Here is a 12,917-nt window from a genome sequence, read left to right as displayed (position 1 = left end):
CCTGACAGAATCTTAACCCCGGCTCCACCCACACCCAAGCAGCAGAACAAGCTAAGAGAAAACAACGTATGTGCCTGGGCACACTTTACGTTTATGGCCAAAGCCTCAAGCGGCCGTTCAGTATTTCCCGAGTAAATTTCCACTCCTACTCTCCAAGGTGACACTTTTATACCTTTAAATCCAACAGCCCCAGGCTCCTTTCTACTTTAAACTGGTAACTGAATCCTTGTTTTACTAACAGAAACAGAGAAGAACTACACCATCTTCCCAATTCCCAATCTACCTTCATCTTCACCTGTATTTTCAGCGCTCACTCCTCTTAGGTGCACATGATGTCTGTTCCCACCTATGGCCAACCTCGCCAGTAGTGCACTCTTTCATCCAATCTCGTCTCTCTCAACAAGCCTGCTTCTACCATTACCCACTTTCTCATTATCTTCTTCTGTTGAATCATTCCCTTCAGCATATAATCATGGCCATCTGTCTTTGAAAAACCACAAAACCTTCCTTGATCCGATGTCTTTCAGCCATTTCTCTGCTCTCTTTTCTAGCAAAACTCTATTAAAGATTCACCTCCACTTGCTCATGTCCCATGTTCTGTTTAACCTAAGTCAAGCAGGCTTTCTCCCTCTTTTATTCTTGTCTGTATTACCAATAGGACTTCCATGTTTCCAGAACGAATGTTTATCATTTGTGCTCAACCTCTGGACAGCATCCCACATAACCTCTCTGAAATAGCGTTACGTCCTCATTTGGCTTCTGGCACACCATGTTCTACTGGAACTTCAATCTAGTTACAACTAGTTTTGGAGACCTAATTAAGATAAGGGTCATCCTATGCTTTTGGAGACACTACCTAAAACAGAAAACAAAAGTTGTATCTGATCTTACTTCACTTAGGAAAATTAGAGCTAAGAAGTCACAAAACGTACATTCAGAAGCGGTCTTTTCCCCTCAAAATTAAGAAATTATTAAGAAGCTGTCCCTTCAAAAATTACCAAGAAATACGGCTTAAATTTAAAATCTTTATGCTTTTTGACTTGGGAATCCCACTTGTAGGAGTCTATCCTACAGAAATCACACACATGGCCTGAAAATACCTAGAATCACATGCGTTCCTCCATAGTATATAGAGGAAGAAAGCTGGATGCAAATGGAAATGTCTATAAATAAGGAAATAGTTCATTAAATGGAGGGGGGAAATGGCAGAAAATAATTGAACAAAAAGTGTAAATGCATATAAAATAGTCTAGAAAGATATAAAAGGCAAAAAAAAAAAGGGATAGTGAGATAGAGAAGGATGATTTCCTTTATATATTATAACATATATATTAGAATATAAGTAGATATATTTGATATATATTCCTTTGTAAGTGGTTTCATTTTAAGCATGAGAATCTAACAATTCTAAACTTGAGAAATTTTTTTTTTAGCATACTAAAGAAAAGATAACATGATGTGTGTTTATTTCTTTGGATTTTCCCTGATTACCAAAAAGAAAAACCTCATTTCAGCTGAGATATTATGTTACACACTTGCTCAAGCTTCTGATGAGAACTGGTCTCTGCCACTGTATGGGTCTGGAGAGTATTGTTTTCTAGGGAACATAACCGAAGAACTACAAGAGTCACAATCGGTGAGACTCCCTTTACTTAATTAAAGAGTTTGGAGTTTCAACCACCCTTCCTCCAATTTCAGGACCAGTGTCTCCTCTGTGACCGCAGAAATATTTCTGAACTACCTTGTCCTTCCTTTGCCTTTCCTCTGGTTTACCGGTGCTATTTTTATCAGAGTGCTTCAGACAGTTCTTTTTAGCCTGAAAAGCCACGCACTTGTTCTGAATCCCTTCCTGCTACTCTGAGCACGGCTGGCCCATCAGCCCCCGACCCCGTCAGACTCTCCTCACTGCAGAATATTGAAGACAAGGTTATGAGAAATGAGCCATTCAGGCATACAGAAGGAGACCCCGGAAGGGCTCTGCAAGGACAGGAAAAAAACAAAACAAAACAACATTCCCCTTGAGACTCTTTCCTTGCAGTCCGAAGAACATAAAGATAATAGCCAGATATCTAAGTTCACTACCTCAGACGTGGCCTTCAGAAGCCACCTTGTGAGTCCTGGCTCTCATCCTTTCTGAAAACCGTCGGAACCCTCCACCCTACCCCAGCCAGATCTTTAGTTTGAAACTGCGCCAGGAAAAATACGTACCTGATTTTTGGGAAACACTTTTGGGAAGTGAAGCAGTTCATAAGCTGCCATTCTGATAATGAAAGGATCTAATATTCTGATTTGATAAGGTCTGTAGATTAAGTTCAAGGCTGGTTTCTTCCAAAAACCATTAGTGTTCTGAAATAAAATAAGAACCCAGAAAATAGAACATTGTGGTTGTCTTTTTCTTTTTTAATGGGAAAAAAAAAACTGAAGGTAATCAGAAGGCAGATCAATTTTGCCAACTTACTATTTTGCCACCTGTCAACAATTCCCACAGCCACTTTAAATCAAGTGGCTTAAAAGCAGTGAGAATCGCCGTAGTATTAGGATCATTGTGATTGGGATCTGAAAAAACAGATTCTGGATAAAAAAGTCGGAAGGTTGTCCTTCTCCCAACTTCCTCTTCATGTCCTAAAACAGGACCATTATTCATTCTGTGGGTAGTAAAACACAAAATAATGTAGACCAAGTTCAGTAGGAGCCAATTCCATCCCAGTTTCAGAGCTTACAGAGCAGGACAAACCAGAAACCATGGGTCTGGTGCTAAAAGCTACAAGGCGACTGCTTGATTTTTAAGGTAAAACAGCCAAGGAAATCATCCCCTTTCATGAGACAGCTGGCTGGATCAAAGGCAGAAATGTTGAAAATTAATTGTGGGGCCACAACTAATTCAGTCCGACCTCCAGAAAAACCAAAGACTAAATAAAACCAAATGAGAACAGAGAACCACAGAAAACTAGAGTTAAGAGAGACCTTGGAGGGCGTTCAGAACAAAACCCCTTGGGTGAGGGCCCTGAAGTCCAAAGTTACTTGCCCCACGTTACAGTCATGGAGCACACAGGCTGACAGGTAAGGATCACACTGAAGGTGACGTGAGGACCCATCAAAATTGTTGCACTCCATAATAAAGTAATAATATAAAATTTCTGTATTCTACCCAAGCACAAGCAAATAAATGTCACTGCTAGAGGGAACTAAAGAACCACAGAGGATCTACTGTTGGGCTTGTGCCTGCTCAATGCCACAGTTAGACATGCGCTATTTATGCATACACTAGGAAGGCATGCTATTAAAAGGGATGCTTTGTTTCCAAAACAGTGTCCCCTAGAGGATAAATACTGTTCTGCCCTTTGCCACGGACTCAATGTAATATGAGACAGTCTTAATAACACTTAAATGACTTTCATAAATGCTGTGCCCGTGGCATTCTCCCACAAGGGTTTGCTGTGGTTCTGGATGATCAAATGTTTAGACAATTATAGGTTAAAAAGATTGTTTTAAAATTGTTGTGTGGACAAACTTTCACAGCTTCCTCAAAATGGAGAGTGAACAGAAAATAAAGTGACCTCACAATGGCAGCTTGTAACCCAGCAAAACCCCCAAGCACTGCCAGGTCAGCCTAATGCACTGCGCCAGCGTGAAACCTTCCCACTCTTCAAAAGACTATTCATAGTCATTCCCAAGGCACACAACACATCACCCAGATGATGACCTTACTTTAATCTTTCAATGAGAAAGTAAGAGACGGAAATGTCCTCATTCTCCCACCCGTTCATCGGTGGGACTTTTGGTAGTCATAACCACAATTCCAGTTTTCCTTTCATCATAGAGGACCAACCACACTTGAACTCTGCAGCCATCCCCTCTCTCTACCACAGCAATCTCTTTGTTCATTTCTGTCCATTTACCAATATGCTCTAGAATCTCCTATCTTTAAACAGGAACAAAACAAAAGAGCCTCCTTTGAGTCTATAACCATCTCCAGCTACCATCTCGTAACTCAACACCACAGCAAAACTTCTCAAGAGAATTGCCTATGCTTGTTTCTTCACTTTCTTGCCAGTCACTCTCTCCTAAACCACCTGGGTAGGGCCACTCCCCATATCATATCTCCAAGTCTGCTTTTGTCAAGAGTATGAGTAAGCGTCGAGTTGCATGTCCAATGGTGAATTCGCTGTCCTTATCTTGCATGACCTCTCACCAACACTGGACATAGTTGACCTCCTCTGTTTTAAAACACTTCCTAACTTACTGGTAGATCCTCTTCCAACTCGTTTTTTTTTTTTTTTTTTTTTTTTTCTTTACTCAACATCTAAGTGTAGGGTACCTCAAGACTCTGTCCTGGGAACCTCTTCTCTCTCTGTTTTTCCCTGGGGAATCTTGCCCAATCCATGGTTTAAATACAGCTTACAAGCTGTTTACCAATGAGGCTTTAACCGTTTAACCAACGGCCTACTTGACTTACCACTGCAAATCTTACAAGCATCTCAAACCTAACATGTTCACACAGAAATCTTCCCTCTCCAGATCTAAACATGTTCCCACTCTAGTCTTCCCCCAACTCAATCTCTTCAGCGGAAATCCTAGAAGGAGGTATCTGGTTCCTTTATTCCCATCTCTCTTCACATCTAACACATCAACAAATCCTGATAACTCTACCTCTAAAATATGTCTCAGTCTTTACTTACCTCCTTTCTCTGTCATGGCAATCCTGTTCCAAGCCACCATTATCTGCCTTAATATAGCCACCTAACTGGCCTCTTCATTTCTACCCTTGTCCCTCATATTCCATTGTCCACATCACAGCCAGGGTATTTTAAAGGCATAATCAGGTGGAATTGCTGTCCTGCTTTAAAATCTTTAGGGGGCACCTGGGTGGCTCAGTCGGTTAAGCGTCTGACTTCAGCTCAGGTCATGATCTCGCAGTTCATGAGTCCAAGCCCCACTCGGGCTCTGTGCTGACAGCTTGGAGCCTGGAGCTTGCTTCGGATTCTCTGTCTCCCTCTCTCTCTCTGCCCCTTCCCCACTCACACTCTGTCTCTCTCAAAAATAAATAAACATTTTAAAAAATCTGCAAAAGTTTCCTGTTGTCCTTAAAGTAAAATCCAAGTTCTAGTCTCAGTTTACACAGTCCTACACAGCCTGCTCCTTCAGCCTCTGGTTATACCACTCTCCCCAGGCCTGCTGCCCTCCTACCTTGCTGATTTTCTTGGGGCTCCTCTCAAACCCAGGATCATATCCTCCCCCGGGACCTGCACGAAACGTTCTATTTGCCTGGATTGCTCTGATACAGTTGGTACTACAGACTCACTTGGGTCCATCTTAGAGGTCTTCTCCTCAAGATGGTCATCCATTCTAAAGCAGCCATTCAATCATTGCCTGTCATGTATGTTTTAATTGTTTGTATGGCATTTATTACCGCGCTCCCTTATTTATTTAATTATTGTTTTCTTCCCTTCATTAGAATATAAGTTCCACAGGGAGCAAGAACACTGCTCTCATTCACGGTTGTATCCCCTGTGGTGAAAACTGTGCCTGGCATATTAAGGAAACTTCATAAATATTTGTTGAGTCAACGACCTGAAATCTAGGCCTACTCTAGTCAACAACTGAGAGACCAGTTACATAATAAACTTATCTAAGCAATTCTTCTTCCTTTTAAAACACAGTCATACTAAAATAGGAAACCATGTTTTGTTTTTTTTTTTAAACAATTCCAGGTTAGCAAACAGGAAATATATTTACCTTATTATTACATCATAGGAGTCAATTTTTTCTCCTAATGTCTTATTCTTCAAAACTCCTCCATTACCAACCACCACGCACTTTTTACATGGCACACTGCTGGGCAAACAGACAAGTGAGAGGTTGAGACATCTTTCGTATAAGTGGGTGATTCCAAGCACTCGTTCCATACTTTCCAGAACCAACTTTCATTTGTTGCCCAAGTAGAAAAAGAACCAATTGTGACTTACAGGTCTAGAGATATATTAGAAAGATACAGGATTCAATAAATAACATTTCATAGGAAGCATATGATAGCTAGAAACTAAAGCTGCTTATGAGTCCATGCACGGTCCCTTGCTTGAATCTCATAACCACCTGCTCAGACAGGTAAGCCCGATACTCCCATTTTACAAATGAAGAAAGGACTTCAGAGAAGTGTTGGTTACATCTCAAAGTCATATTTCCAAGAGGCAGAATCGGGATTTGCATTCAGACCCTTGGACAACAAAAACACCACTTGGCCTGCAATGCTGCATGTTAATGTTGACACAAGTGTGCTTATGTTACACAGCCGTCCTTTTTTTCACCAGCATTGCCCACTCCCCTGAGTTCCTAGCTCTGGGTCACTGCTGCGTCTCATCAGTGTGGAGACAGTTGGCAATCTGGTGGGTAAGGGGTAGCTTCCTTGGACCCGACCATGAGCACTTCAATTCCCCAAACGTGTACTGCTCCTTGGAGCTTAACCAATGTAAACTCAAAGTTCACTGTGTTCCTGGCAGAGAGCTTTAAAGTAGATGATGAAGCGGGACTTCCTGTTGCTGGCTGGGACTAGCCTAGGACTTTGGATTGTGTGCCATTCGCTCTCAGCAACCCCGAACCCATCTCCAGGCTCTCACCACCTCCCAACGAAGTTTAGAGAAATGACAACTCGGATCATGTCCTTCTCCTTCAGGGGACAAGACTACAGAGGGGAAGCCTGTTGCAACTGTGCTTTCAGGACCCTCAAGACATGAAAGTATAAAGAAAAAAAAACTGTTTCTCTAAGAACCATGAAATAAAGCAAAACAGATGAACTCTAGACCACAAGGCTCTTAAGAAATTAATGAGTAGCAAAATTGCACAAATACTGTAGAATATTTAAACTTAAGAGGGGCACCTGGCTGGCTCAGAGGAGCCTGTGGCTCTTGATATCAAGGTCAGGAGTTCAAGCCCCATACTGGGTGTAGAGATTACTTAAACTTAAAAAAAATAATAAACATAGAGAATGCAGGAATACAGGAATAATTAAAAAGAGCCAAACATTGGCCCTGCCAAGAAGAGACAATGTACACCCTCGTATACATATGAATTGACCCTCTTTCCTTAGAATTTGTTTAGCTCACCTATTTGGTAAGTTTTTAATACTCGAAAACACTTTCACACATTTTAATTTGGGACTTTTAGCTCCCAAATTCAAGGGTCACGTCTAAATCAGTGTCTGCTTTGCTACAAAAACAAGAAAATCCAGTTTCACAGATGTCAGGGACGGGGGCGGGGCGGGGCGGGAGGGAGGGCAGCGGGGAAACAGGTCCAACAAGCGCTGAGGATATAACCCCGAAACTCCTATCATGGACAGATCGCAGTGTGCTCTAGAGCACATTTTTTAAATGCTTGTCTTAGGAAAGAAACATGTGTCTAGATGCTTTTATATTGCAAGTTTGACATTAATCCCACTTCCAGGAAGGCAACTTTATCCACGGTGCTCTGCCACCAGGTGGCACGGAGAAGATGGGAAGACTGGCAAACATTCAAAACCCTTTCCTCTCTGGGTATATTGTCATCAACCTCACCGGATCCATCTTATGAATACTCTATGTGACGAGGGTACTTCTCACATGCACAGCTTGTTTGACTTTTCCTTCCATAACCTCGGGGTCAGTTTAATACAAATCAGAGGCTGAAGCTGTGGAGCTGGCTCCATCTACCTGCTAAGCAAGGCTGGGCATAGGGGAGGGGGTGCCTAGGAACGGACAGGACCCAAATAACAGCTCTGCTCCTATGTAACCTATATGAGGAAGGAGGAGAGCTATCGGTAACTATGGCACCCAGATTAGCCCTTTCCCACCTCCCTATTCCCACGTGCCCCTGCAGCTACAGCATCCAGCCTGGCCTGGGATTTCCAGCCTGACACCAGGCTGACTGACTCTAACATCATCAAACATACCAGGCTAGACAGGAGTGCATACCACCGCCGTGTCTCCGGAGTTCCTACCCTGGAGCCTCATCGAAGGACCACCGACCCACAAGTCTGATCCCCGAAGTTGACCCGTAAAGAGGTAGCTCAACTCCGTCCCAGACACAACCAGTTCCATAATCACTGCTCAGCAATAAGCCAACAGGCTCAACCTTAGTGTTCACAGAAGTTTCTGCTCAGTGGTATGTTTATCAGACTGGACTGCAGTTGGTCATCAAGCCCTAGATCGTTGTGTGGCCAAAAGAGCATTGTGATAAGAGAAGCAACCATCTGCCATACTAATGTGTCACATTCCTGGTCCCCACGCAGGCTCCAGGTCCCGGACCTCCCCTCACAGATCCCATGAAGCCTTCCAGTCAAGAGAAAAGGGAGGAGAGGGCTAGGTGCAGAACTCCTACTACAGGAGCCCCAGGATTAGCTACAGAGAGAAGGCCATGGCTTGTACACAATTCTGTAGCCTCTTCCTGTCCATCGTCCCAGGAGGTTTAAGGGCTTGGGAAAAATGGAAAGAAATCTTAGAGACACTGCCTCACTCAAGAGAACTGTAATTCTAAAGACGGGTCACAGTTCGATGGTCACCACATTTTGAGAAATTTCACTTTCTATGTTCTCCTCTGTTAGCTTTGGAGGGGGCAGCTGGGAGGAGGGAAGGCCCTTTGTCATGAAAAAAAAAAAAAAGTTTGCCTAAGCCTCTGACAGGAAATCTTGTCAGTGAAATTTCACATTTCCTCCTTGGATATCGCAAAGACCCACATATTTTTCTGAGGATCATGTATAGCACTAGAAACTGTTTCAGGGGCATCCCTAGGACCACTCTGTAGCAATAGCAGCTTATCTACAGCTAGTATTCACGACACCCCTGTGACTGTGGGAAACACGTCGTGGTACAGGTACACAGTCTGAACCACACAACTCACCCCTCTCTCCCCAGCAGTCACCACATATTACCAAAAAGTTGATCCACCTGGTCTGGGCTCCTGGATCCCCTTGTTCCCTGAGGTGTAAAACGGTAATTTCCAGGGTCCCTTGGGTACATATAACTTTACCATATTTATTTAACACAACTTTCATGCACAAATAACTACAGGGAATTCTGAGTCCCTAGAGGGCGAGAATAGTACTGTTCATATTCCTGTATCCTCCGATCTAAAACTCCCTGGCTCATAGGCTGTGCACTTTAGGAATCAGTTTGGCTGTTACATGAAGGATGGTGACTGTTTCCTTACTCTGTGTCTGGAAAAGCAGCTATCCGTTCTTCTTTCCCCCACCCCAGGAACAGGTGGGGAAATGCACATGCCCCAAACTGCTCACCCAGAAAGCAAAATCACTCCAGAGTGCCTGAACCTGTTCATGGAAAATCTGGAAGCCTGCTCAAACAGCTACGGTGAGAAATTACTCTTCCCCCGGGTGAAAGGCATGCTTCTCATCAAGTCAGGCCAAACCCAGGAGAGTTCCTACGCTCTACAGAGGTAAACATCAACACCATCAATACAGAGAAAGTAGACGTGAATTGCCCATTTCAAGTGGCCTGTGGCCTGTCTTCTGAATGCTTTCTGACATCCACTCTTCCCTTCAGCAGTATCATACACATTAAAATAGATCACCTCATCTTCAGCCTAACAATCTCTGCAGATCTCACTGGTCATTCTCCCACACCCACTACCCTGTGTACCTGCCGGTAGAGCCCTACTTCCGTAAAGCCTGACAACGGTCGGTCTGGAGGTGGCCCCGTGACCCACCCTTGGGCAGAAAGACATTACAGAGTCTATTAGATGCTCCAGAAAAGATTTCGCCCCCCGCAAGAGCACAGTTTGAAAAGAAGGCTTTCTTTTGATCTACCCCTTCCTTTCCTCTTAGATGCTGATATGTGACAACATACGGTTAGAGCAGCGGCAGTCATCTTACAACAGGGAGAGACACAGAGAGCCACAGAGAAGCTGCCCTGACATCACTGAGCCACTAATTCAGTCACACAACCAGAGCGGCTCCACACAGATGCGCAAGTTGTACACTGTCCACCTACAAGGTGCACCAGTCAAGTAACTGTATGTGTGAACGGACACTCCCTGGAGCTGTGCCATCCAGTCTGTGCAGCTACACGCAGCCTGCAAGATGGAACCACAAGCCTGCAGACATGAACCCATGTATCTAGGCGATATGGGAGACAATAAAGGTCTGCTTTGTTTAAATCACTCTTAGGCTACTGTTACTTGCAGTCTGAAGACGCTGAAACACTGAGCAATGGGCTGTGGCTAGAGACCTGACTGCTGGTTCTGGCTCCCCCATTCAGCATCTTCAGGACCTTGGCCTAGAGACCTAACCTCTAGGAACTTAGTCTGCCCTTTTGTGAAGGGAATCACCGAGGTCTCAAATGTTGTTACTCTACATTGCAGGAGACCATGTCCTCTGGCACATGTACCCGGTTTCTGTATTTCCACTCAACATGTGACAACAATGGCTGTTATGAAACAGACTGTGGCTGCTCCTGCCTTTTCACCACCTGTGACTCACTCTGTTGACACAGAAACACAACTGCCCCAACCAACCTCCCCCCGGGCAACCCCCGGCCTCAAGTTCTCCTCCAGGCTGAAAATGCTACCATGTAAAGAAACCTTGCAAAACAGCAGGATGCCCAGAGTAGTGATGCAGACATTGAGAAACTTTCTAGAGCCTGGGCTCTTTTCCTTAAATAACTGAAGTCTCCATCTTTTTCCTCTTTTTAAGTTGTCTGAAGCCACGCTCCCGCCCCAGCTGGTTGCCAATCTGGCCCCGTTCTGCTGATGTAACATAATGGATCCCGCTTGGGTGAGCAACTAGGCAGCTGTCACAAACCCGTGTCCAATGAGCAGGCAACCGATTTAGCACCGGTGCTTCGGCTCAGTAAGGTATTTATGTAGAGTTACTCTGTAACCGCCTGTGCTGGCCTCGCACACTCTTCACAGAATCTGGCGGCCTCCCAGAATGCAATGGTGACAGGGGGAGGTGGAGAGCTGGTTCACGCATTTAAAATTTTTTTTTTAATGTTTATTTATTTTTGACAGAGAGAGAGAGAGACAGAGCATGAGCAGGGGAGGGGCAGACAGAGAGGGAGACACAGAATCTGAAACAGGCTCCAGGCTCCGAGCTGTCAGCACAGAGCCTGACGCGGGGCTCGAACTCACACACCGTTGAGTTCATGACCTGGGCCGAAGTTGGACGCTCAACTGACGGAGCCACCCAGGGGCCCCTGGTTCACGCATTTAAGTGGGAGCTGAGATTTTGTGATTCAGGGTTTCTGCCGCTCTGGCTGAGGGAGAATGTGTTCCCACTAAGGAGAAGGCAGCATGCCCCGGGGCTGGGGGGCAGACTGGTGCTAAAGGGATACATGCACAGCCAGCCAGAAAGGGTCAGGGCCTTGTAACACACGCACATTTTAAGTATTGCTTTTCTGTGATACGACTTCCTTAAATATCCTCAATCGTTAGTGAAGTGTGTAAACCATGGCCCCCTCATGTGAGCTGTGCTTTGGGGAATAAAGGGAGCAACCAGGGTCCCAAGAACGCAGCAGCAGCAGCATACAGAAAAGATGACAAAGAGAAACCATGGGTTCTAGGCACGGCTTCACAGTCCCTTCCGAACACAGTGCCACAGAGGCTAGAGAGGAAACGAGAGGTCACTGCCACCCCCAGTTCTTTTCAAAAACATTTTATTTTTTTAATGGGAATATCATTCACGTGTCGTAAAATTCATCCTTTTACCTAAAATTCACTAGCTTTTAGCATATTCACAAAGCTGTGCAACAATCACCACCACCCAATTCAGACCCACAGCCAGTAGCACTTGCTCTCCATTTCCCCTCCCCTACCCCTGACCGCCACAAATCTACTTTCTGTCTCCATAGCGCTGTCTATTCTGGCCACTCCCTGTAACTGGAATCATGCAGTAATTGCATGTGGTACGTGCGTTGTATCGTATGTAACTATACTTGTACTTGCTATTTCATGACTGGCTTCTTTTGCTGAGCGTGGTGTTTTCAAAGTTCGTCCATGTTGTGGCATGAATCAGTACCCCATTCCTTTTAATGGCCAAATAATTTCCTTTATACGGATATACCTTTAATTTATTCATTCGGCAGTTAGACATTTGGGTGTTTCCACTTTGGGGCTACTATGACTAATGCTCCTATGAACATTCATATAGAAGCTCGGTGGTCATGTTTTCAATGTAAGCTTTCTATTTCCAGATAATTCTAGATTCACAGGAAGTTGCAAAAACAGTACCGATGCTTACGTTGACTTAATGACTGTGCAACGGTTTCACTGACTTAACTATTAACTATTAAAACTGACCGTGGCATGGTGCATATGTAGCTCCATTACCCTCTTTTACAAGAAACTAAGGTTCAGAAATGCAGGAACTTGCCCAAGGACACAAAACTGTGCCGTTTTTCACAAGTACTGACTCATCTACTTAGCAGTCCCATGCCTGCCCACTTCCTTACTGCCCGCCCCTTTCCTCCCTCTACTTCCCCTCCCCCAAAACCCTGTTTTTCAAGCTCTCCTTGAAGACAAGAGTCTATGGAGGTCATGTATCTTTAAGAGAACAAAAGAAACCTATTTAACATATATGTGTTTTCAGTGAACTGACACATGTAACTTGGAGAGGATTTGGTTTAACCCTGCCGAAGTATTAAAGATCATCTGGTTAAAAATGGCTTGAGGTTAAGAATAAAGGCATAAGCTATATTCAATAATGCACAAGATTTATAGCCCTGGAAATCCTTAACAATATATCCAAAAGAATTCACAATTCCAGAATTCTCTTCCCCTTAGCTCTTCAGATGATGCTCAGTTTAAGACATTCGGTTGTGCGGTCTTTCCTGTCTTTTACTCTGTTAAAACGTGAAAGGAGGTACTGAAAACAGAAATTTGCAGACCTCCACATAACCTCTCTGGACCTCAACTCTCTCACCTTTCAAATGAGGGGG

General features: G+C 44.2%; 1 protein-coding gene across 7 annotated transcripts in view; it reads right to left on the bottom strand.

Annotated features, from left to right (window-relative positions):
- The window catches only part of ST3GAL6 (ST3 beta-galactoside alpha-2,3-sialyltransferase 6), an 85,761-nt gene that overhangs the window by 27,192 nt on the left and 45,652 nt on the right, over nucleotides 1-12,917 (bottom strand). For 6 of the 7 annotated variants that reach the window (XM_040484290.1, XM_040484289.1, XM_040484293.1 and 3 more), the window contains exons 7-9: nucleotides 5,737-5,835; nucleotides 2,459-2,645; nucleotides 2,209-2,346 (exon numbers count right to left, since the gene is read on the bottom strand). In XM_040484290.1, the coding sequence (XP_040340224.1) occupies nucleotides 2,209-2,346; nucleotides 2,459-2,645; nucleotides 5,737-5,835 (424 nt within the window). The remainder of the gene's footprint in view (nucleotides 1-2,208; nucleotides 2,347-2,458; nucleotides 2,646-5,736; nucleotides 5,836-12,917) is intronic. The other variant, XM_040484292.1, reaches the window with a different exon arrangement.

Source organism: Herpailurus yagouaroundi, unplaced genomic scaffold (assembly GCF_014898765.1).
Source record: "Herpailurus yagouaroundi ecotype Mexico unplaced genomic scaffold, PumYag 162, whole genome shotgun sequence".
NCBI lineage: Eukaryota > Metazoa > Chordata > Mammalia > Carnivora > Felidae > Herpailurus > Herpailurus yagouaroundi.
Note: the sequence above shows the minus strand (reverse complement) of the source record. Positions and strands in the feature narration are given on the sequence as shown.